This window comes from Aulonocara stuartgranti, assembly GCF_965226115.1.
Source record: "Aulonocara stuartgranti genome assembly, chromosome: 8".
Taxonomy (NCBI): Eukaryota; Metazoa; Chordata; class Actinopteri; order Cichliformes; family Cichlidae; genus Aulonocara; species Aulonocara stuartgranti.
This window is the reverse complement of record NC_138959.1, coordinates 22,082,722-22,108,779: the sequence shown is the minus strand read 5'-3', so window position 1 is coordinate 22,108,779 and position 26,058 is coordinate 22,082,722. Positions and strand designations below refer to the sequence as shown.

Below are 26,058 nucleotides of genomic sequence, written 5' to 3'. Positions count from 1 at the left end.
AGTTCGGCGTACGACCACAACTTGGAGAGGAACGTTGCCATCAAGAAGTTGAGCCGACCCTTTCAGAATCAAACTCATGCAAAACGGGCCTACAGGGAACTGGTGCTAATGAAATGTGTCAACCACAAGAATGTAAGAGCCAGAATTTAATGGCATTTTTGTTTCTTTTGCATGGTTTGAATGTTTTGGTCCAATTCTTTAGACGTTAGAGGATAGCCTTACCTTTTGACTGTATAGTGTAGGTGCATTTCATGTAGATAAACCTGAGCATTGAATAGAAGTATAATTTAAGCAGGAGCAGAGAATGTACAGTAGAAATTAAAGGGGACAATTAGCTTTGAAAAGTGTTAGCAGGATGCATTTAAATGCTATTCTCATTCCTGTCCATTACAATGATTTAAGTATTGATCTTTAGAGTCACTATATTCAGAGTTGTGTAAAGTATGAGTCAGCAGGGAAGCAAAAAGAACTGGACAATATGTTTGTTTTAAAGCAGAACCTGCTGAGCGCCACACATGGAAACGAACCATAAAAAATAGTGTTTTGAATGACCACAAACTTCTCGGTGCTGCTGCCTCGGAGGTGTGAATGAGGAAACTATCCTGCTGTTATTCATAAATAATGCTAACGCTTCCTCGTTTAACTTTTCAAATTAAGAGTTGGCCTTCGTGTCCAGGGACGTGGATGTGAAGATGTTGTCAAATATACAAAACAACTCCAGCAATTACACTTTTTTTTTGTTGTTGTTGTTGCAGATTATTGGGCTGTTAAATGTATTCACACCACAGAAGACACTGGAGGAATTCCAAGATGTGTGAGTATCAGCGAGTCAAATCGCAGCTGCTCAAATCAATACAGGATACAGAACGCCGGGGGCTTAGATGATCTTTTTGGGGGCTTAGCCGGATCTCTTGTTGTGCCTCACGTTAAATACTTCAGGGAAATGATGCTTTATAGTCAGTGGGATGTCAGGTGTGCACATTTCATGGTGAATATTAGAAAAGCACAGACTGAATCAGCTGGTGACAGGAATGAACCAGTTTTCAGGCTGATTGGCCACAATCTGTCACCAGCCTGACACTCACCTGTCAAGAGCTGTAGCTATACTATATACAGTGGGGCAAAAAAGTATTTAGTCAGCCACCGATTGTGCAAGTTCCCCCACCTAAAATGATGACAGAGGTCAGTAATTTGCACCAGAGGTACACTTCAACTGTGAGAGACAGAATGTGAAAAAAAAATCCATGAATCCACATGGTAGGATTTGTAAAGAATTTATTCGTAAATCAGGGTGGAAAATAAGTATTTGGTCAATAACAAAAATACAACTCAATACTTTGTAACATAACCTTTGTTGGCAATAACAGAGGTCAAACGTTTACTATAGCTCTTTACCAGGTTTGCACACACAGTAGCTGGTATCTTGGCCCATTCCTCCATGCAGATCTTCTCGAGAGCAGTGATGTTTTGGGGCTGTCGCCGAGCAACACGGACTTTCAACTCCCGCCACAGATTTTCTATGGGGTTGAGGTCTGGAGACTGGCTAGGCCACTCCAGGACTTTCAAATGCTTCTTACGGAGCCACTCCTTTGTTGCCCGGGCGGTGTGTCTTGGATCATTGTCATGTTGGAAGACCCAGCCTCGTTTCATCTTCAAAGTTCTCACTGATGGAAGGAGGTTTTGGCTCAAAATCTCACGATACGTGGCCCCATTCATTCTGTCCTTAACACGGATCAGTCGTCCTGTCCCCTTGGCAGAAAAACAGCCCCATAGCATGATGTTTCCACCCCCATGCTTCACAGTAGGTATGGTGTTCTTGGGATGCAACTCAGTATTCTTCTTCCTCCAAACACGACGAGTTGAGTTTATACCAAAAAGTTCTACTTTGGTTTCATCTGACCACATGACAGTCTCCCAATCCTCTGCTGTATCATCCATGTGCTCTCTGGCAAACTTCAGACGGGCCTGGACATGCACTGGCTTCAGCAGCGGAACACGTCTGGCACTGCGGGATTTGATTCCCTGCCGTTGTAGTGTGTTACTGATGGTGACCTTTGTTACTTTGGTCCCAGCTCTCTGCAGGTCATTCACCAGGTCCCCCCGTGTGGTTCTGGGATCTTTGCTCACCGTTCTCATGATCATTTTGACCCCACGGGATGAGATCTTGCGTGGAGCCCCAGATCGAGGGAGATTATCAGTGGTCTTGTATGTCTTCCATTTTCTGATGATTGCTCCCACAGTTGATTTTTTCACACCAAGCTGCTTGCCTATTGTAGATTCACTCTTCCCAGTCTGGTGCAGGTCTACAATACTTTTCCTGGTGTCCTTCGAAAGCTCTTTGGTCTTGGCCATGGCGGAGTTTGGAGTCTGACTGTTTGAGGCTGTGGACAGGTGTCTTTTATACAGATGATGAGTTCAAACAGGTGCCATTCATACAGGTAACGAGTGGGGGACAGAAAAGCTTCTTACAGAAGACGTTACAGGTCTGTGAGAGCCAGAGATTTTCCATGTTTGAGGTGACCAAATACTTATTTTCCACCCTGATTTACGAATAAATTCTTTACAAATCCTACCATGTGAATTCATGGATTTTTTTTTTCACATTCTGTCTCTCACAGTTGAAGTGTACCTCTGGTGCAAATTACTGACCTCTGTCATCATTTTAGGTGGGGGAACTTGCACAATCGGTGGCTGACTAAATACTTTTTTGCCCCACTGTATATGTGCCATGTATGAATGCACTTTAGTTGCCCTGGATGTGTTTCGAAGTCGACAAGATGTCCGTGTAAGTAGCTGTAAAATCAGAGGGGAATGCTGGGATGTGGGGGAAGTGATGGTTACCAAGAGTATGATGGGAACGAACATGATTAATGCCATCCTTTTGAAGCCCTGAGAGAGAGTGTGTGTGTGTGTACTCTGCTGTGGAGCTAAAAAGGAAACTGGACAAATCGTAGCCAGAGGGTAGCGGGGCCATCGCAGAGTTGGAGGATGAACACTGCATTTGCTTTGGTGTTTGTTTACTTGAATGTATACCGGCACATACATATGTGTACCCATACTATTGGTAATGCATTGTAGCCAGTTTCAGTATTTTATAAGCTGTGTGCAAGCACAGGTTCTGCTTTGTAAATGATCGTTCTCACACAAAGATGTTGCTTTGTTTTTTGTTGTTGTTGTAACAAAAAAAAAAAATCTGTCAGCGGTTTCTTACTCCATGTAGTGACTGATGATGTAACAGCTGACAACTGTGATAACATCATCACTGTTTGGAGGAGATACCGTACTGTCATTTCCAAAATGCCAGGCAAATTAAAGCTGATTGGGTGAGAGAATCTCACACTTTAATGTCGCTTCATATTCTATTGGCATGTAGGAAACGTAATACAGAGTCAGGCACGTGCACATGCTGCATCTATACACTGTAATACACCCACTGAAACAAACATAAAAAGCCCCTGTGTTTGTTTGTCTCTGCCTGTGTGCTTATTTGAACCTCTTTCCTTGCAGGTATCTAGTAATGGAACTGATGGATGCCAACCTCTGTCAGGTGATTCAGATGGAGCTGGACCACGAGAGGCTGTCGTACCTGCTCTACCAGATGTTATGTGGAATCAAACATCTGCACGCCGCAGGGATCATACACAGGGTAAGCCATACCAGGGGGGCCATATATGCAGCTGTACAGATGTGACTGGGAGCAGTTGCAAGCTGAAGCTTACACTGAGTTAAGTCTGTGTTTTTATGAATTTAAAGTTTCACATCAAAGGAAAAATATGAGACTACTGAAAGATATCGAAGTGTAGTAGTGAAAACACAGTAGGGTGGTTGGAGGAAGGCAGTGACGGTGGTACGTTTTTGCTGACCAGTTGTGCAAACCAATGCTTAAATCATCTCTAAGTAAAATGTGATGTAATTTAACTTCCTGCCATGATATACACTATAGATGGCATGCTTGTGGGCTAAGCTTTATGGGTTCTTGCAGCTTCTTTAGTGTGCAGACATAAAAGTGGAACCTTCCAGCCCGTCCACAGGATAAGTTTGCCTGCTAAAATGTCAAGGCGCTCTTTTAAAGCTGCAGTTGACTGGATCTCATTGCATTTACATTTACTGACGTTTCTAACATGAAAGCACCAGATAACACAATCACACATTTACAGGTTGCAGTGGAGACACACACTGCACACTTGTCGTTACCTTGAAAGATCACACACAGAATGACAGTACACATCCTGAGGCATCAACAGCTGTATGAATAGGTTTTTCATATGGACACACTTACAGAGTGACTGGCAGCCTCCTGTCAATCACCCTCAGAGAGATGTGCTCCAGTAGATTAGCAGAGCTCCTCTTGCTCTGCCAGCCAGAACTAATTGAACCGCAGGCGGAGCTAACCAGCCTCGCTCACACTGGCACAGCTTGGCACGCGAAGCTTTCATCAGGTGAACAGATGCAACGTGAGTCACGGATCGCCAGAGATCGTGCTCTCGTTTTTTGGGGGCATTGTCTCAGTGATCAGAGCTCTCTGGTCTGTTTCAGCTGCTCAGAAGCTACCTATGGAGGTGGCAGTATGACTGACTGTGGTTTAGCCCTCCAGTCTGATGTTCTTATGATTAACAAGTGATGATAATTATTATCAGGAGGATTTTCAGCTGTAGCGCATTAAAGATTTCCTGAAATTAGCGTTTGCCAGTGAGTACCCTTCAGGTGTAGTCTGTTTATTTTCTTCTCAAAACCAGACGAGGCTCATTAAGATGTTATCAGATTAGCCTGCATGCAAATAAGATTGAAAGGGGGAAATTATTGCAATAAATCACCTGGCATATGGCCAGGTTATAGCCATAGGCAATGAGTCTTTATCGCAGGATTGCTTATAGTTCCTCTCGATTCTGTCAGGTTAGCTTCAGAAGAGAGGAGACACCCTTGAGCAGATGGGCTGTTTTTTAAGTTCTTGTAAGGAAGCATTGCCAAAAAAAAGCACACAGGGAAATGAACACACTGAACTCAAGAGAACAGATAAACAAGGATGAAATGGTGTAACCAAACAAAACAAAGACTTTGTGGTTACAGTGATTCATCATCCTTTCGGTGGGTATCAGCTTTTCATTTAGTAGAGGAGAGAATGATCGCCTCTTCTGAGGGAAAACAAACCCTGATATTTGAGCCCCATTACACCAGCGACTGTGTTTCCCATATATAGACATTTCTAGGAATATTTGTCCCTGCACCAAAAAAAAGTCTCCTTGCAAAGCGAGTTTGATTTTCAGTCAAGTCTTTTAGTTGTCTTTTGTGAAATGTTTAATCTATGTCAGGTTGTAACTTTTGCGGTGGTGTTGTGTTTGAACAGGACCTGAAACCCAGCAACATCGTGGTAAAGTCCGACTGCACACTGAAGATTCTGGACTTTGGTTTGGCCCGGACGGCCGCCACTGGTCTCCTCATGACGCCCTACGTGGTGACGCGTTACTACCGCGCCCCTGAAGTCATCCTGGGAATGGGCTACCAGGCCAACGGTAAGTGCAGGAAGTGGATGAAGCGGCTTCTTGACAGCGACCGGCTAATGAGGAGCTGCTGCCTGGCCTGCTGCATGGCCCTCACCCCCTGAGATGTTTCAGGATCACTTCCCAAACACTCTCTCCCACACACAGGCACACACTCCCTTTTCCTGTAAAGGTTACGCTCAGGGGGGGGAGTTGGCATGTGTGGCATCGGTGCTTTGTGGGGAACATCCTGTCTGAGGACTGTGGTGCCCAGCAGTGTTTTAGCATGTGTTTGATGTTTTATTAACAGGTTGCCTGAGCTCAGCTCAGCTAAGCCAAAAAGTAAACCTCAGTATGAATACAGGCACTAATGCATGCTTCAGCAGTTTCACCGTGCACCCCTGCTTGAAACACATCACAGTTTGAGCAAGGCAGTCTGAAGCGCAGAAGTTGACGTATGGTATAATATGTCATATTGATCCATTAGATGCCAGAGCACCAATATCATATAGTTGAGCAGAAAGATTAGTAGAGGACTAGGAGGACTGTGCTGTGAATTAGTGCAGCCCAAAGCTAGCAGAGATGAAACGAAGCATAAGAGATGTACTGCGATATGTGATTAAAACCTATCACCACTAAAACCTCAGTTCTGTATATAGATAAAAATCTATAACAGTGCAGTAAAAGCTAGGGAGACGCATTGGGTGCAGCTGTGGTGCCGGTGGTTTGTGTTAGATGAGCATTTCCTTTTAAGAAGATGGCCTTGTTGTGGGAAGTCTGAGATTCTCTGCTGTGATTGTGTGAGACATTGACATTATCAGCACTGAGCTGCAGACACTGTAAGGTGAATGCCAGCACAGCTCATTAGGTTACCGTAATACTGGACATAAAATGTCTAGAGAAGCCCACGAGTGCAACAGTTTTGTTATAATGTTCTGTCCCAGTAAGGAAATAAAGACTGAATTCATTGGCTAATAACATGCTGAGAGTCAGGTGGAAGCAAAAACACTAAATGTAATTGGAGAGCTGCACTGTTTGTTTGTTACTTTTAAAATTCTGTTGATTTAAAGTGTACATATTGCCCTAGAGCACAGGTGCAGGTAGTACAAGTCCCCTCTCAAAAAACAATTAGAGGGTCTCATAAAAACTAATGCTCATCAGAAACACTGACCTGATTCTTTTTTTTTCCTGCTGACTTGTTGCATCTTTCTTTCTTATTTTATTTCATTGTTTTGGGTTATTCTCTTCTCCCTCCTTTGATGCTGCGCATATGTAGTGGATATTTGGGCTGTGGGCTGCATTATGGCAGAAATGGTTCGCCACAAAATCCTTTTTCCAGGAAGGGATTGTATCCTTGAGCTGCTTGTAGCAGTGTCTGGCATTTCATGTGAAATGAAGATGGCCTCAAAACAGTCACCTTTTCAGATCTTCTTTTGTTTCCTGATTTTTATTTTTTGTTATTTTTCTTTCTCATCAAATACATCGCAGCTATAGAAATTCTGTTTCTTGGATTTGCCTGACACCTTGACTTGCAGCCGCCCACCTGCTCTTCCTGCAGATCCACTGGCTCGACTCCCTCCTCACTCACTCGAGCAGCAACACTGTTGCTTCGAGCACCATAACTGTCACATGAAAGACCTGAAATAGAATTGATAGTTTGCTCTGCCATAGCTGAGAAGTGAACTGCATAAAATGCCCTCCAGTATCCTCGAACTGCTTAGCGTATGGCTTTTGTTGTAATGTGAAAGAAAAACTCTTAATCTAAAATTTAACACAAAAAAATGATTTCTTGGCATCATTAGATAACACTTTCCAGCTTAAGTTGCAGTGAGGATACAGAGAACATTAAATTGCATTTTTGCAAAAAAACAAAGTTCTCATAAATGTTAAAAGTCATGGTCTGAAGGAGAAGTAAACATACATTTTTGCAGCTATGATGGAGACAAACACCTGTTAAACACTGATCCAGGTGTGAGAGTGCTCTCAGATGCATGCAGGTCATTTTGCGTCATGTGTCACCTTGCACGAACATCATCGTGTTTATGGATTATAATTTCCCCTCTCCTCTTGTTCTTATTTTCATTTTTGTTTTCCATTTGGTTTTCAGTCCTGCATGCTAATTCGGTGGTTGTCATTTCATTTTTCAGTTGATGTCTGGTCTGTTGGCTGTATCATGGCTGAAATGGTCCGGGGTAGTGTGTTGTTTCCAGGCACTGATCGTATCCTTAAGTTGAACCTCCATCCAAACCCCCGTCCTCCTCAAACGACCGTTGTCCCATCCTCTGTCTGACATCTTGTTCATATCTTTGCACACAAAAGGGGGGAAAAAAACCTGCCAAACCTGCTGTTTAATGAGCGATGACGACATTGCGCTCAGGGTCGACATTCATCACTCGCAGTGGCAGAGCTGGAAGAATTGTAGCCATCTTTCATGGCAAATGCTGGCTTCTTACAGCAGGCAAAGTACAAGTTTAATTATGTGGTGACAAGAATAATGGCTCCAATCTATTTAGGTGACCCAGTAAGTCTTATTACACCAAGGTTAGCACTTCTATTATGCTGTATCAGACCCTGTTCAATATAAATGGTTCTAACAAGAAAGTAAACATGCACTACAACCCTATTTGATCCCACTAGAGAAACTGTGAAGCAGTGGAGGGAAAGAATACAGGCATTTTATGCCCTGATTCAAAAAGGTCCCTATATAACAACATATTGTTAAAGAGCTCCTTTGTTTAGTAGTTATGGGTTTTTATTAATGGGCTGATCATGATGTCACCGACTAGTTCCTAGTCTTAAACTTCAATACGACATTAGAATTTCATCATCTAGGTGTATTATGTATCAGACTGTAAAACTGCACATTCACTGACTATCAGTCCGCAGTTGCTAGAATATCCTAAACAATCCTGCTTTCTGACACTTAAAGTAACAAAAATTCACATAATGGACTTAAAGTTTTATTCAGAATAAGTGACTGAGCCCATAAGATCAGGAAAGTATTTACCGAGGTAAATACAAACTTTTACTACAAACTTTCAAACAAGGCTTTTTGCAAACACCAGTATCGCCCCCTGTTGGACACTAGAGAGAATGCTGGTTTTAGGCCCTCCCCAATTGGTTTTAGTTTAAGATCCAAAAGCCAGCTCCACCTTTTATGTGAAAAAAAGGCCACTCTGTAGCTTTGTGTCAATGCCATCCTCTTTAAATTAAGTCAAGGATGATATTGTCAATTGATTTGTTTTTATCGGATCTTTTTAGCAGTGTAGGGTGTTTGGTTGAAAACATGGCTTAAAGGCTAGCTTCCTCATTAGCTTACTACTAGGATGCTAGCAGTCGGTAGCTTTGATTTGTCTTTATGCAAATTATTTACATTCACAAAAGCTGCTAAACAACAGACTAAAGGATAAAGAAAAAAAAATCAATCATAGCAAATGTACTTTGGCATTAGGAACTTAACAACCAGAGCTTTTTGTTTTCTCAAGGCTAGGTTTCTCCTTCTGTTTGTTCATTCATGTTTGAGGATGAACAAAGATGTGAACAAGCAGTCTGAATGTGTTATCTGTCCTTACATGTGTGTGACTTGTATTTCCAACATCTGGATGTCTTACAGGTGAACCTCACATTGCTTCACTTGACGTCTAGCTATGCAGAGTGCAGATGTTTGAAATATGTGTGTGTATTGTTTTTTTCAGATTGTGTGTATCCCACTCAGCCCATCCTAACAGGTTTCTACAGGAATAATGTGCAAACGAAAATCGTTTAGTTTCAAAGCTGTGTTGTAGCTATTTGTGGTTGTAGTCATTTGCTTTCGTTCTTTTTTTTTTGTTTTGTTTTGTTTTGTTTTGTTTGAGCTTTCTTTATCAGCTCAGTATTTGGGGAACATGTCCAAACCAGATCAAACATTCCTCAAACTGGAGCATCTTGTTTTCCAATCCAGCCGTACGCTTTTCTTAACACTATAACCAAAAGATATTGACCAGTGGAACAAGGTGATCGAGCAGCTGGGGACGCCATCTCAGGAGTTCCTGATGAAGCTCAACCAGTCCGTGAGGACCTATGTGGAGAACCGGCCACGGTATGCTGGCTACAGCTTCGAGAAGCTCTTCCCTGATGTCCTGTTTCCTGCAGACTCTGAGCACAATAAACTGAAAGGTAGGGGTGTCTTGTAAATTCTTACTCAAGCATAAGAAGGTAATGAGTGTTGAAACAGTTTTGGTGGATGGTTGTTAGTAGGAGCAATGAGGCAGTCATTAGTTATGCCACAGTGTGTTTCCGTTTTACTGCTTGAAACCACTGTTGTAAAGCTGTGTTGTTCTTTTTTTAATGTAGAATTTATCATCTGTGACCTTTTAGAGGTTTTTTTTGGGGGGGGGGGTTGTTTTTGCATTTGGAAGTGTAACAAATGAGTCCGTGGGTAGTCAGTGAGTACACATTCAAGGACGTATAGATATGAACTTCTCCTCCACATGTGCTTTGGGTTTGCAACCTAACAAATATCTGCTGACAGCAAAGCCAAAGCAAGATCACTGCTCGGCGGCAGTCTTTGCTTAACCACTTATTCTAGAAGCCGGCAGCACCAAAGTTGTTTCTTCTGTGAAGAGGAATTCACCTCAAGCGTGTCTTTCTCTGTAAATGCAGAGGTGGTGACAGGAACACTCACAGTGAGTGCCACAGAGCTGTTGTAAGATGTCGCAAAAAAAAAAGTCGTTCTTTTTCAGTCCTTGTTACTTCACAGAGGTAGGAACGTGTGATGACAGTGTGTTCCCCCCTCAAGTTCTCTGCTTTAACAACATCAATTAGCTGTGATGACTCACTCTGTCAGGTTTCATACAGAATGTGAAACAATGTGTGATAATCAGGGCGGATGTCCTTGACAGGCTCAAATGGAGACAAAAGTGGATACATGTTCTCTGTTGAAAAGGCAAAAACCTCGGTGAGTTTCCCATCTTGGATAGCATCGGGGAGCAGTGTTTTGAAAGCTGGCTTTATTTGTTCTAAAGGCTTTGTGCAGTTTTTTTTCTAGTTTAAGGTCTGTGTGAGTCAGTGTCAAAACCCTAAAATAGACATCACAGGTACAAACCTCTGAGTGAGCAAATAAGCTCTAACCATGTACCGTTCAGACTTTTTGCTTGGGAGGGATAGCCAATCACAAGAAAGTTTAATTCTCTCAGTCATACAGGATTGGTTCATGACTTCCTATTAACCTCCGTTAGTTTAGGGTAGAATATGTATTCCCTGGGTAAAAATGGTCACAAAGACTACGCTGCACCAAAAACCACCTTGTGGACCTCACAACAGGAATTATTGTGATTTGTGGTGCTTTTCCGTACACTCAGCCATTTTCACCAATATTAGCGTTCCCCCATGTGCCAAATCCCACTTTAACCCTTGACTGCTCTTTTTTTTCTGTTTAGGTGTAGAGGCAAAGAAAAACAAAAAACGTTTGTATTCCCATGGACTGCTACATTTTATCATTATATAATTAAAAGAACAAGAGCTTCAGTTAGCTTGGCACGAAAAAAGCTGGTAGAAATGTCCTTCAAAGAGCTGCTTTTTACTATTTTGGGTATATTTCAGAGCTTGTACATTTTCACTTTTACTTGAATAAAGAAGTTTAATGAGTTAAAAAAAAAAACCCACCTTGTGATTGCTTTGATTGCTAGTAGATTGGCACAGTCGCCCGTGGTTTGATGCCCAAACTTGCTAGCCAATCAACAAGCAGTAGTGAAACTTGAAAAAGTGTGGTGCAGAGAATTTTAGCCCTGAAAGTAAAAGTTGTCTTACTGCTGAAATCAACCAATGACACAGCTTTTACTCTGAAGCTGAACGTGCTCTGTTTCTGAGTGGCATCTCACTCTTCAGTTTCACTGCTGCTTAGCAACTAGTTGGTGAATGTTTGCAAACAAGTTGGCAACAACGAGCAAACTCCTGTAATCCTTCACGATTAGTAGATTAGTCACACAGAGGTCACTTGTAGTCTCTATGTGAGTGAGGCCTTAACTTAAAAAGGAATGGTCAGTGTGATTCAGATAGAGGCAAACTTAGGGTCACAGAATAAGACAAATGGGGATTAATCTCAACTGTGAACCCCCAACCAATTTTGGCAGATGGCCTCCCTTTACCTGAGCCTGGTTCTGCTGGAGGTTTCTTCCTTTTTAAAGAGTTTTTCTTTCCCACTGTCACCACCTGCTCTCTCATAGGGGGTTGTCTGATTGTTGGGGTTTTCTCACTACTATTGAAGGGACCTCACAATATAAAGAATATTGAAGGGACTGTTGTGATTTGACGCTGTATTAGGAAAGAAAATGGGTCTGAAAATATACATTTGGAGCTTAATATAAGCAGAATTTTTCCTTTATGGAAAAACAGGACTTTATAAGTGGTACCACGAAAATTATGTTATGAATTTTTTCCCTTCCTCATGGATACTCATTCGTTTACATTTCAAAGCGGTTGCTGCCTACATTGTTTCCTGCACCAACATCCCATCTCAACAGGAAATGCATCTCATCAACCAAGCCGCACACTCCTGCATATTTTTTATGTTCAATTATTTCCTTTCAGCGAGCCAAGCCCGTGACCTCCTATCAAAGATGCTGGTAATAGATGCATCAAAGCGGATCTCAGTGGATGAGGCTCTCCAGCACCCCTATATCAACGTGTGGTACGACCCAACTGAGGTGGAGGCAGTAAGTACTTGAGTTTCGTGTATTTTCATTGCATTCCTGTTTGAGTGATAATCACATGGAAGTGGTTATCACTGCTAATAGCATCTATGTTCATTGATTATGGCAATCACACCTGAGCTCTACCCATTTCAGACCTCTTAAAAAATCCTTAATGTGCAACATCAAAGCCGCTCTAAGTGTAATATAATTTGCTTTAGGCTGGAATATATCCCTCATATTGAATAGCTGATGGGAAAATTCGATTTAAGGGTCTTTTGAAGTTTAGCAGGAATGCCGCAATGTAGCTTTCCTCTGTAGAACATTGAACATTTTCCTGTAAAACAAGTGAAAAGGTAAAGTTTAACACCTTTCAAATGCCATTTTAAGCTCCCTTTTCTGTCTCAAGACTACAAACTGTAAAGCTGTGTCTTTGTGCTTCAGTCTCTAAAATTGAGATGGTGACAAATGTGAAGCCTCTCCTTGGAAACGCTGTGACTCAGCCAGTGCAGATTGATTTTTGACTGCGTTTTGGCAGATTGGGAAATGAGGCGAATTGTTGCTTTTTCCTCCTCTCCCCTGCCTGAAGGCTGATGGGTCAGATGGGTTTGAGTCTCAGTGACCTCTGACCTCATGGTCAGAGGTCAGATTTTATGAAAACCTTGTGAACACTTGAAGAAGGTGATGTAGTAATACCATAGGTGTGTCTAATAGCAGGCTGAGGGTACCACTTGTAGTCGCCAGTATTTTTCAACTCAGGATTCACTGAGTCCGAGACATCCTCATACACCTGCTGTATGTGAATGACTTCTGTAAATTTGACCTCTGGTTTGGTAACACTCATAAATCAGAGGCTACTAGCGTCGGCGTTTGTCTCTTAAAGAGGCAGCATCAGCATCTTCTCTTTGCTCTGTTAAATGTTAGAAAAGGGAGAGGTTTAAGCTATGGCCTGAGTCTATAATGTGTGCGGATGTGATATGAATGTGTGACCATTTGGTAAAAAGACACATTATTCTGTTTTTCTTTCCAGCCACCACCGGTGATCACAGACAAGCAGCTGGATGAGCGGGAGCACACAGTGGAGGAATGGAAAGGTAGGAAGGATCCTCTCCTCTCCTGTCATAAGTACTTAGCCGTTTACAGGGTGATGCATAAGGTTGGTCTAGCTTTGTGCTTCACAGCCTGTGGGACATTTAATCTTTGTTCTGGAAGGGAGTTGCATGTTTTCCTCTGCACAGTCTGTCAGAAACCATAAATGCCCCAGTGTCAGACACGTAGTCCTCATTTTCTGCTGAAAATAACTCTGTGTCCAAAGCAGCATATTTCCCCCGTTGGTCCCCTCGGCCAGAACATCAGAGCTTTAGTATTTAGTATTAGTATTTATTTATTTATTGTCATTGTCAAGAACAATGAAATTGCGTTTGGGGCTTCCATACAACCCCAAAAAAAGAAGAAAATAATAAATACCCCTTAAAACCCAAGTGTACATATTTAACCCAGTATGACTCCAATGCAATAAGACAATCCTTAGCAATAATGTTCGTAGAAATTCAGACAAAGACCTGAGAAACATGACAAAATACAACAATGCAACCCATTCAATATTATTGTACTGTGAGATATGATATCAGATATGATAGTTATCTATTTAAGAAAGGGGGGGGGGGGGGGGGCAGGAGGGGGAAGAGAATAAAGATATGATGCACCAATGCAGACCAGTTCATTGCTATTAAGAAGTTGGATATGGTTATTGTCCGTGAGAGGGGGGCAGAGAGTTCAGGAGCCTCACAGCCTGTGGATACAGGCTGTTGGCCAGTCTGGATGTTCTGGCCTGTATAGACCTGTACCTTCTCCCTGAGGGCAGCAGATGGAAAAGGTGGCGCGCAGGGTGATGTTGGTCCCGCAGGATACTGTGCACCCTCCTCAGACAGCGAGTGGGGAAGATATTACTGATCTCTGGCAGACTTGTTCCAATAATTCTGCCAGCTTCTTTCACCACCCGCTGGAGTGCTTGCTGATCGGCCTTGGTGCAGCTGGGGAACCACACTAGAAATCCATACGTCAGAACGCTGCTGATGGCACAGTTGTAGAAGTTCAACATCAGAGATCTGGGAATGTGTGCGCTCCGCAGTCTCCTCAGGTAGTAGAGGCGCTGTTGGGCCTTCCGTACAACTGAGGTGATATGGTTGCCCCAGGACAGGTCCTCGGTCACAGTTACCCCCAAGAATTTAAAACTGCTCACCCTCTCCACCGCCTCACTGCCAATGAAGAGAGGCAGATGGTTGTTATGGCCCCTCTTCCGGAAATCTACAATGATCTCCTTGGTCTTTTTGGTGTTTAAGACCAAGTTATTGTCGTGGCACCATGACTCTAGTTGTTGCACCTCTGTCCTATAGTTTGTCTCATCATTGTTGGATATAAGTCCGAGCACTGTGGTGTCATCTGCAAACTTAACAATGAGATTGGACGCGCAGGAGGAAATACAGTCATGGGTGAAGAGAGTGTATAGCAGAGGGCTCAGAACACACCCCTGAGGGGCACCGGTGTTGACCACAAGGGTGGAAGAGGTGTTCTTACCCACTCTGACACTCTGTCTACGGTTAGTGAGGAAGTCCACAATCCAGTTGCACAGAGAGGAGTTAAGTCCCAGTTGGTGGAGTTTGGGACGGAGTTTGTATGGCCGGATGGTATTAAAAGCCTGTAGTCTACAAAGAGGAGCCGTGCATAGGTGTTCCTGTGTTCCAAGTGCTTCAGTAATGTGTGCAGCACTGTGGCGATCGCATCCTCGGTTGACCGGTTCTCCCTGTATGCAAACTGGTGCGAGTCCAGGGATGGTGGAAAAGCAGCTCTGATGTGTTTAATGACCAGTCTCTCCAGGCATTTGGCGGGAATGGGGGTGAGTGCCACAGGTCTGAAATCGTTCAGACATGTGACATTTGACTGTTTTGGGATGGGAACGATGGTTGCTGCTTTGAAACAGGATGGTACCAGTGAACAGGACAACGAGGTGTTATATATAGAGGTGAAGACGTCCGCCAGGTCCGCAGCACAGTCTTTTAGCACCCGGCCCAGCACTCCATCCGGCCCGGCCGCCTTCCTGGTGTTAATGCTCCGGAACACACGCCTCAGCTCATGAGTGCTCAGGACCGGAGCAGGGAGAAAGATAGAGAAGAGGGAAAAGCTAATTTTCATTGGTGTATAAATGCAGATTTACATTTGGTTTTTGTTTAGTCTAAGTCTGCAAAATGAATGAAAGCTTTCAAAATTAGTGCAGTTCATTCTTCACGGTTACTTTACAATCCCCGTCATCTGTTTTTAGTCACAAATACTAAGGTGTGCAAACCTGCATCACCTTCCTGCTGGGTCTTTATTAACATAACTGTTCCTTTAATGTGAAAATGGTAAATTTAAAGCCTGTTTGCTTCATTCACAAAAATACATATTCCTGGATTATGATGCTTGGAAGCCTTGTGGGTAGAAAATGAAGTGTATGCTGAGGTGCTAAATGCTAGAGTTGCTTTATACTGGTGAGAAAATACCCACAGGCTACCATGTTAAAATGCTCATCTTATGCATACAGGTTCAGTTCTCGCTAGCTAATTTGTCCTTAATGACAAACGTTTGATTTTAGTGGTGTTAAGCCTTAAGGATGAATGGGGTGGGCACAGTGTAAGTGCTGCATTAGCTAGCACGACTCTTACATTTAAATACAATCACATCTGTTTTTATGAAACAAAACAAACTGAAAAACAAGCAAAACAAGTAGAACCAGTTTTTCCTTAAACTAATATGCATGTTTTATTATTCAAATTAATTTTAAATGCCGTAAAAACTAAACTGAGTAGCTGTTTTTCTTGTGTCCAGTCACATGTTTAGATTGAGCAAAATGGTGAGCTCATCACTTTAGGTTCAGGTTTTTGGAAATATTTGAGCTTTTTTAGATTTTTTTAATAGTAAAAGAGGTGTTTTCTCCATGTTAGTATTCCTTTGAATATCTTTAAGCTCCCCTGTCCTAGCAGAGCAGTGATAACAACAGGAGGTTCACACCTGAAAGTGTAAATGTGACACACAGATGGCTTGAAGACACACTGTCCCATTTCTGTCTCCTTAGAGTGAAATGTTCCCGTGTAAACTGGGCATTCATTTATTACCATTTTTTAGTCTGAAGCTTTTTGCCAAAAGAAGAAAAACATTTGTGCATGACCTCATCTTAAAACTGTCTTTCACCCTTTTTTTCTTCTTCAGTTTTTAAAGTGATCTGAATAAATGGCTTTCATTGTGTTTGTTACAGAGTTGATATATAAAGAAGTGCTAGACTGGGAAGAAAGGACGAAGAACGGCGTCATCAGGGGACAGCCGGCGTCCATAGGTTGGTGGACTTTGTTATGTGAGAGAAGGTTTTAAAATGAGTTTGTAATGGAAGAGATGAATATGTTTGCACTGCACAAGACGTCTGCGCATGATCACGGCTGCTGCACTATATTGCAAGTGATTGTAATGTATCTGAGACTAAGATGCTTTCCTTCAGATAACATTTGCAGCGCTTTGATTTCATTTCCGTAATCGCTCTAATGGGAGCAGATGCGAACAGCGTTGGCCCTGACGTGACCCGCGCTCACATTTGTGTTAATTTATTTATTATTTCGGTGAATCTTCAAAGTCGTGTAGATAAACCGGATACATTCAGGCATTTATACGGCATGTGGTTCAGAATGAATCCACTCGTTGGTTTGTCAAATGTAAAAACCAGCCTTCACCATCCCGTCTTTATTAGATCAGCTGCTAAAGCACAATGCTGTTTCGTGACTGACCACAGGCCCATCCCTGCTTCTCATAGCACAGGTGCAGCAGTGAGCAGCAGCCCCCAGCAGCACCACCAGCACCATCCCTCCACTTCTTCCTCCACCTCCGCCAACGATGTCTCCTCAATGTCCACCGACCCGACCCTGACCGACACCGACAGCAGCCTGGAGACGGCGGGCCCTGCCGCCGCCGCTGCTACAGCCTCCGGCCCAATGGGCTGCTGCAGATGACTATCGCCTACACCTGGTTCTGGGCTGGGCCACGCCACCTGGTCACATCCAAGACCACCAGCCCGACACCGGCCCCTAGACCCACCCGCTGTGTTTGCTTCCCCTCCGTGCTCGTCTTCAGTAGTGTAGCTTTAACTAGCTAGCTGTTTGAAACATTTCTGAAAGGACAGATCTTTTTCTTTTTTAATGAAAGCTGTAGTCTTTTTCTTTACTTCTTTTCTTTTTTTAAAAAACAAAAACAAAATTAGGATTTCTTTTCAGTTGAGTCCTAGCTGTAATTTATTGTGGAATTTCTTAATTTTTTCAGAAACCTGAGATGATCAGAGAATTTTTATCATTTCACTATATTCCGGTTTGTATGAGCCAACAGTGAAAATTTAAAGAAATATCTGTAAAATGTTTCAATGTGATTTTTTTTTTTCTCCACTTGTTAAGCTACTGCTTTTACAATTTGCCATATACGTGTAGATTGAGTTTGTACAGATTTTATTGTAGATGTAGTTTTACTCTTCGATACAAGTTTGCAGTGAGCCATTGAAAACCTAATTTAATTGACGAACTTTGTCTTAGCACTCCCCCCGTTTCTATTCTCTCTCCCATAATGTGGATATTAGATCATATGTATATCCTTTTATTTGAACTCTTTTGAGTCAGTACTACATTCTTCATTGTAAATTTTAACTTTAACGAAAGCTTTATAATCAACGTATTTTTCCCATCATTTAAAAATGCTGACATTTTCTCACCATGTGATTTGATTTTTTTTTTTTTTTTTTAACCTCTTACTACAGGATTGGTTATGGCACAGTTAGGTCCTGCAGGATATCCTCTTGATGACTGTCTTCTGTATTATTTTTAAGTGCTTTTAAAGTACCTCTTATCTGCAGATGGCTGTGCGACACGTTGGAAGTAGATAGGCGGAATAGTTTCGGTATCAATTCAGGACTTCAGAATGTTCTTCATTGTGCTTCGGGAGGTTTTTGTAAGACGTAGAGTAGTTTGAGGTTGTGAAGTCGGCGATGGCGTAAGTGGAATGTGTTTCGGTCAAGTAGGGCGACGTGATATTCGAGAACGCATGCGAACGTGTTGATATTTGGCATCTCGGAGCGACAGCGGTTAGGTGTAAAAGGTGTGTGCCTCCTTACTCTCAGATCCCGTTATTAGTAATGTGTTTTTGTTTTTAATTTTCAAAATTTTTTTCGTAATAATCAGCGAACACTTTGCGAACTAGACTTGCCTGTAACTATGGCTCAAACGAACTATCTCTATATAACCTAGCAGCACAAAAACCAGAGTCAAAAGAAACAAATTTTTTCTTACTGTATGCAATAATAGCGTCCTGTTTTAAGTGTATATGATTTTTGTGTTGAAAGGAAAAGTGCCTGTTGTTTGTCATTCATTCCTGAGTGCGTGTAGGAGGGAGCATTTTATCCGTCAGCTTCTGGATAACAACAGTAGTTTCCATGTCAGAGCGGTGACGTGCGAGGGGAGGTCGTAGTTCTCACGAGCGTGTTGTATATTTTTCTACTTGTTTTGGTTTTGGACTGTTGAGCAAGAGACTGCGGTGTCTTGCAGGAGAAGGTGGTGGTGACGTATGCATTGAGGTGCTTATGCATTTGTTGGAGTCATTTCAGAAGAAGAGGCAGTTTTATCAAGGTCTTTCATCAAAGTAAAAAGAAGTGTTTCTTTGCAGTGACAGCAACCAACATATAGAATAATGACAATTTTTATACATGTAATTTTCTTTAAGTAGTTCATTTAATTTGTTGACTGATGGACAGAAAAATTAAGTGCTGGATCAAACTATATGAGCAAACTCTGCGACTGAATTCATGCTAGTATTTTAAAAAGCTTTGGATAAAGTTTAATATTAGAAAGGCAGATTGACACTAGTAGAAAAAAGGCAGAGCCATGCAGCCACATCACATATAGCACATAACACTTGTATTAACTGAAAAGAATGTCCTTGCCATATTGAATCAGCTAGCCATATTAGCTTATTTTCTTGCAGCAAATCTGCCTGCCACCAAATGTTTGCATAATATTTATTTATGTGATGCGCTCTCACGTGGATCGTGGATGCTGACAGCAGAGGAGTACATGCTACAGTGCTAGGATTGTCAAATTGTGTAAGACAACACCGTCTGCATCCTGTTGTTTTCAGTGGTGACATTATCTTTAGACTGTAGCATACACTGTAGCTCCACTCAGGCAACTTCTCTGCCAGATATTTAACCATTTATTAACAGCATGATTTCTCAAATATTAACACCACTGAGGGCCTTGTCGGTGTCAGGTTCTGAATTCGCACCCTATTCATGTTATTGATCTATAACAACTAGTAACTTTACATCTAGTGGTTTTTACTCAATCAGGTTGAACCATAAAATATGTCTAAATAGCTGAAAAATTATCTATAGTAAAATTAACGTAAACGCCTAATATTGCACCAGTCTGTGATGGCTAATGCTCGCTAATAGTCCTAAGCTGGACATATTACATAAGCCAGCTAGTTATCCAAAACCTTATCAGATCCAAACTTATCAGATCAACAGTCACACATTATTCAAAACAGATTTTCCCAAAGGGTGGCATGTTTTCTTTCCTGAGCTAGCATGTAATTTATTAGCGAAACAACTGTTGGTTTTGTTTTTTTGTCATGTTACTACCTTCGCTGGTGTCATTTAGCTGCACAGCCAATAGTATTTCATATATCAGCAGACAAACATGGCTATCACTTAGCTGCACAGTTGTTAATATTTTACATTTCAAAGCAAAAGCTGGCCCTATCAGTGAGCTACAGGACAGTTAGCATCCAAAATGGCAGCCTGGTGTTAGCTTAATATCTGGTGTGTTAAGAGGCAAATGTTAGCGTTTACACTGAGCTACACTGTATTAAAGTATAAAAGATGGACGCAGTCTCTGTGATGACGTCTACATAAAAACAGGAAAGTGTTTACTGAGGTCAGAGCAGAGTGCTGTTTCTCCGAGCTTTATTTTTAATAGCCGACTCGTGGCTATTAAAAAGATTGCAAGTTTAAGGACAAAGTACAGCGTTAGCAGCTGTGGAGCTTCACCCATACAGCACAACAAAATCAACCTGCAGTCATTTAGTTTCTAACTAAATGTTGTAAACTAAAAATTGATTTTTTTTTAAATGACACAGTTAATGCAGAGAAGCAGTGGTATGCATCAAATTGTCATATTAGCTGAAAAGAAAGATGATGTTCTGTAAAGTGCTCTTAATTTTCTTAGCCCATCGGTAGGAACAAATAATTGGAGTATTTTCTTCTTCTGAGGTTGTTGTTGTTTTTGTCATTATTACATCTCTCAACCACTTTCATTCTGATTCAAGTCAGCTTTGATGAACTACCTCACGCTGAATTTCTGCCTGTTCTTGCATATAGTCGCCTGCAGAATTAGCTATCGAAGACATGTGAATAACAGATTCCATTATTTATTTATTTGAAAGTGTACTATTTGTCGGTTTCAACAGACTTCTAGTTTTGTACATTATGTATACTTCACCTAGAAGTAAGAGAATTGTTATATGTATTTTTTTTTTTTTTGTTGTTTTCTTTTTGTTTTTGAACTAAATGTGCAATACCTTCAGCAAACTGTGCGAGTAGTATGTGATGGGCCTAGCCTTTGTTAGCTGTCTCCTGAAGGTAAAGAAAATGTTTGGTACTGTCAATCCATGTTTTGATTTTGTTTTTTTAAATGAATAAGATCAGTTTTTATTTCTGTGACTTGTTTATAGTCAAAATGTTACGTATTTGGTCTTACCCGTCAAAAAACAAAGAAACAAAGAAAGTCTTTCACCTGGAGTTTGATGCAGAGACCGAAAGTTCTTTGACTCACACATGGGTGACAGATTTTTGATTTGGGGACATGCTTAGAATAATATTGTTAAGAAACTCACACAAAAAATGAGTCAATACCTACAAGAATTCATTATATGTATGGTGCTGGTTTGTAATGTTTGCTAGTGAATCCAGCCATGCAAGTAGTTTTAAGATTTCCTGGATCTGCGACACCCAAAAAACTGCAACCCACAAAGAAGTGCACTACTAGAATACATGCATTGGGATCTGATGATGCCACCTCTTAAAAACTCAAAAACGGAAAAAAAAATGAAAAAAATAAAATATACTGCAAATAAAACAAATACACTTTGATTCATTCATTGTATGTCTGTGTCTGTGAATAAAGACAAATGCAGTTCTTAAGGGTACTCGCGGTAAATCCCTGCATTTAAATCCTCCCAGAAGTAACTAATACTATCAACAGAATATGTATATTCGGTATAATCTTTATTTAACTGTGAAAGTCATTAAAGACACATTTTTCCTGGAAAAGGGTGATACAGAAAGTGGTCTTGGGCTAAAAAAAAAAAAAATCAAACATTTCAACATACCACCTGGTAAAATACTGCCCCCTGGTGGTGCAAGGTTTATTTAAGATTCGCAGCGGGTAATTACATAAAGTACCTTTTAGGACCAGCAAACTGTGAAGCACCATAAATCTGAAAGAATGGCAGTTAGCATCACTTTGAAGCTAGGTTCACTTTTTTATTATCTCTGTGAGATCAAAATATGCTCACTGTGTTGTGCTTATTCTATCATTCAAAGTTTAAGTATTACAGGATTGTGAGGTGTGCCAGTATTGGATTGATTATTAGCACCATAATAACAGTAATGAAAATAATAATAAAAAAAATATTCATGTAGTTGTCCTTAAACATCACCACACATGTCAAACATTCATGAAACCCTTTCAATCAAAATGTAGCTTCTGTTGAGACAATCAGTTTGGGTCAGTTGATATATTCATCAGCTAAGGACAAGTATTGATGTGTGTGTGTTTTTGGTTATTTGTGATATTTTGCAGGTATAGTTAAGATTAACAAGTGATGACCACTCATGGCTTGTTTGATTTTTTTTTTTTTTTTGTTTAATGGCCTGAGTGATGTCATTGGGAAAGAACTGCTATAGACCAAATGACCTGAAACAAGGATGGGAACAGTCAGTTGTGGAAACGGAAGAAAAAAAGTAAACTATCAGTGACTAGTATTTTTTGCAGTTGCCATCTTGTTTTGTTTTCTGCTTATTGTGAACCAAAGTGACCGTATTTGAATAAGAAGCTAGGCATCGACAAAGAGCTGGGTCTGAATGAGAACCTAAAAACACCATGTACGTCTACATCCTGGCATCTTATCTATTCCTTTTTTCTTTTTTTTTTCCTCGCCTGTCCCGTTTGGTTCTTTTGCCATCAGAATTATTGTCTAAAGGCAAAGAAAGATGCCCAACGGATTTCTTTCACCAAATGGACCATCCCGGCCTTGCCGCATTGGTCCATTTGATTGACCTTTTGTTTTTATTGTTTATTTTATTTTATTTTCACTTGCTACACACGGGACAGACATGACTGGGGGAAAGAAAAGGGAGAAAAAAAGAGAGGTAGGGAAAGAAAAACAGCGGGGAAGAGGAACGGTGATAAAGGGCAAAGAACAAACAAAACAAACAGACAAAAAATACATATTTCAATCACCTGTTGAGAAAGAAAAACAAGAAAACAAGCAAGAAAAGAGAGCAATATAATGAACAACATCATTGCGATAATCTAACAGTAAAAAACAGTAAATATTGAATATTATTGTGCAGCACGTAAGATCGACAGCGCACAGTGTAATTTGAGGTAGGAGCCAAAAAGGGTGTAGTTTGTGTGTGTGAGCACCTGTGTGTACACCCCCGAAGGGGCCCGAGCGAGCCCCACGCTCCAGGCCCCGACAAGCAGCCACCAGGAGTGAGCCGGTGCATACCTGGACGCCCATCCCCGGACACCAAGAACCACCAACGCACCGATGTCTGAGGGTGTCTGCCACTGACAGGGGGAGTGGTGGGGGGAGATAGGCCTCCATGCCTTGGAGGGCCTGAGATGCCCCCAGAGAGGTGGTGTCTGATACCCGACCTGACATATAGACACAGACAAACAGGCACACACAGAAACGAACATCCATTCCCACCCTCATGCTCTCATATGCACTTACTCCACACTCACCCAACGTGGAGACAGACATAAATAGACACTGTACACACAATCACACTCCCCAAGCGTACTCTATACCCCAGGTCTAGGTACCCTTGCATCTTATCTATTCCAAAGTAGCTGAATCTTAAAACTTATCTTCCTGGACCGTTTTACTCTGAATGGGATCATCAGCCATCATAAATCCACTAAAAAACTTAGCCTACTTGGTAAAAAGTGAAAACTCTACTTTTTGCAACAGTGCAGTTGTTTTATGTTGCTAATCTGAAAGAATGGCAGTTAGCATCACTTTGAAGCTAGGTTCACTTTTTTATTATCTCTGTGAGATCAAAATATGCTCACTGTGTTGTGCTTATTCTATCATTCAAAGTTTAAGTATTACAGGATTGTGAGGTGTGCCAGTATTGGATTGATTATTAGCCAGCATCTGCTATTTGGGCTAAGACTTTAGACAAGCAGTCCCCAATCCCCGGGCCGCAAGAGTTGAAGCTCGGGTGTGAAATTTATGGTTTATCGCTTTTTTTTTTTTTTTTTTTTTAAATCATTTTTATCATTAACTCTGTTTCCATGGGTCTTTTCCCGTGTGTTATGAATAAATCCTCTTTTTTTTGGTACCAGTACTAGTTTTATTTTGTTGTATTTATCCGCGACACCTTAACGGCCGATCCATGAAAATATTGTCGGACATAAGCCGGCCCGTGGCGCAAAAAAGGTTGGGGACCGCTGCTTTAGACTGTATATAAAATTGGAGGCCAGTGTCAGGATTTGACCACACCCATTTTGATTCTGGGGCCAAAAGTGGCCATATTTGAACAGAAGGTGGAGCGCTAAGTTATCACCTGTAACGCTAACAGAAACTCCAGTAGGTCAGGTTAATCACCGTCATGTGTGTAATCCTTGTCACCTTTATTTCCATACATGGTCATTTGTTACAATAGTGGAAATCCATAATAAATAAGCACCATAGATGATCCGCAGAGCAATAACAAACATTTAACCTTCGTCATGAGACATACATAGGAGAAAAGTAAAAGGCTGTTGGAATCAAAGAGTTAGACCAGCGTGTACATGTGCAAATGAAGTCAATATAACAACACTGTATTTTAGCTCTTTAAAAAATGGTCACATTGCCCAACCAAAAGCACGCTTTCACATATAATTGTACTGCCTAAGGGGCCCTTCGGGGATTGACTGATACTAGTTACACCTCTCGATGTTCTGATTAACGGTAAGATGCTGAAGATAACGTTCTCACAAAACTCAGTAGTACTCACTCATCTTGGGAGCAGACATTTGAGTGTTACAGTGAGTTTGATGCTTTCTCTATTGTTTACAATTTTCTATCGGGCTGGTTTGATCAACGACACATTACATTCACTATAAAGATACATTCTTAATGCAAAACTTCCATTCAATTCACAATTCACTTTCACAAGAATTGGCACCTTCGAGGGACTCATCAGCATCAGCAGTTTATTCCATATGTCTTTTAAAAAAGCTATTATGGAGAAGTATATGCACCACATCTGTGGACAAGCAAGCAACACTTCATTTTTCCTAGTTCAGAACACTTCCCTGAAGGCACAACCAGGAAACTCCATTGTTTCTTTGAGGGCAGTGTTCAGCTTCGTGTGCCAAAATCAACATGGCTTCCAGGCAGGCCATTCTGATCTCTCGTGAGCGAACTGAGGCGGTCTAGCTTTGGTATTTTACTGTGTACTGTAAATGGACTTCATGTACTGAGGCACATATCCCGTGTGCTAAGCTGAAAAGAACCTGTTATATTATCTGTACATTAAAGGTATGTTGACATCAGTGAGGATCAGAGCGAACCAAAGATTGAGGCTTTGCCATCAAATGAGTTCGGGAACCATGTCGATGGTGACGAGAGGCACTGGAAGAGCCTGAGGATAAAAGAAGAGCTATGGCAGAAGTCCCATCTGTTAATGCGTTTGCTTTTTTTTTCCCCTCTGAAAAGAAACTGTTTGGAAAGAGTAGTTTTATTAAACCTGCCTTTGTGTTGCAATATACAAATTGAACCTCCTAAAGCTACCACTGTAGTTAAGGAGTCAGTTTACCCAAATAGTACAAAATACTCGTAATTAGAAGTTATAAGCTACTCAAAAACTTTCATTTGCCCAGATTTGAAGATATACAGTACATGAATGGGATTTTGGCCAGCACTAACCTAGTATAATTTCAGTGTCTGGTGTTTAAAAGATTAAAATGATATTTAAAAAGGGTCAATTTGTAAAAGTTACAGTTCTTTTTTAGAAACTAACATTTTCAAATTCTGAAACAGAAAAGCGTTTGCTAGCTTCCTCTACAGCCTAAACTGACCCTGCAGTATAAGACACTGTTTGACATTTTGGGAAGTGTATTTGCTTTCTTGCCAAGTTTTAGCTAAAAAGTCCAATATCATCATGCATACTAACGCTAGACATAGCTACCTCGGGTTAGCATGAAAACCACAACCTAATATTTTCTTAATATTTCAGTTTTTAAGTGCCCAGAAAATGAAATTATATATGTTAATCAATTAGCTTTGCAAGTGTCAGTGAAGTTTTTATATATAAACAGTACTAGGCCACCATTTTAACTTGTGTTACGCTAGGCTAATTGGTTAGCTACCTTTATCAAACGAGCCATTTCTAGCAATTTCTGACCAAAAAATCTATGTATGGGGCCAAAATGCTTTTTGAGGTGTATGATGAAGGAAACTACAGAGCCCCGCAGGGGACATGGGAGAAAAAAAAATTAAGACTGACTTTTGCGAGATCTCGCAAAACTATCTCGGGATCTCGCAAAAGTTTTGCGAGATCTCGCAAAACA

General features: G+C 41.2%; 1 protein-coding gene across 2 annotated transcripts in view; it reads left to right on the top strand.

Moving 5' to 3' along the window:
- The window catches only part of mapk8b (mitogen-activated protein kinase 8b), a 36,575-nt gene extending 15,219 nt beyond the window's left edge, over positions 1-21,356 (top strand). The window contains exons 3-12 of one of the 2 annotated variants that reach the window (XM_082543250.1): positions 3-132; positions 756-814; positions 3,508-3,646; positions 5,345-5,510; positions 7,625-7,696; positions 9,450-9,632; positions 12,045-12,169; positions 13,176-13,239; positions 16,437-16,514; positions 16,988-21,356. In XM_082543250.1, coding sequence (XP_082399376.1) covers positions 3-132; positions 756-814; positions 3,508-3,646; positions 5,345-5,510; positions 7,625-7,696; positions 9,450-9,632; positions 12,045-12,169; positions 13,176-13,239; positions 16,437-16,514; positions 16,988-17,178 — 1,207 coding nt within the window. In that variant the 3' untranslated portion in view covers positions 17,179-21,356. Of the gene's footprint in view, positions 1-2; positions 133-755; positions 815-3,507; positions 3,647-5,344; positions 5,511-7,624; positions 7,697-9,449; positions 9,633-12,044; positions 12,170-13,175; positions 13,240-16,436; positions 16,515-16,982 lie in introns of both variants that reach the window. The other variant, XM_082543251.1, reaches the window with a different exon arrangement.
- Positions 21,357-26,058: the final 4,702 nt, after the last annotated feature.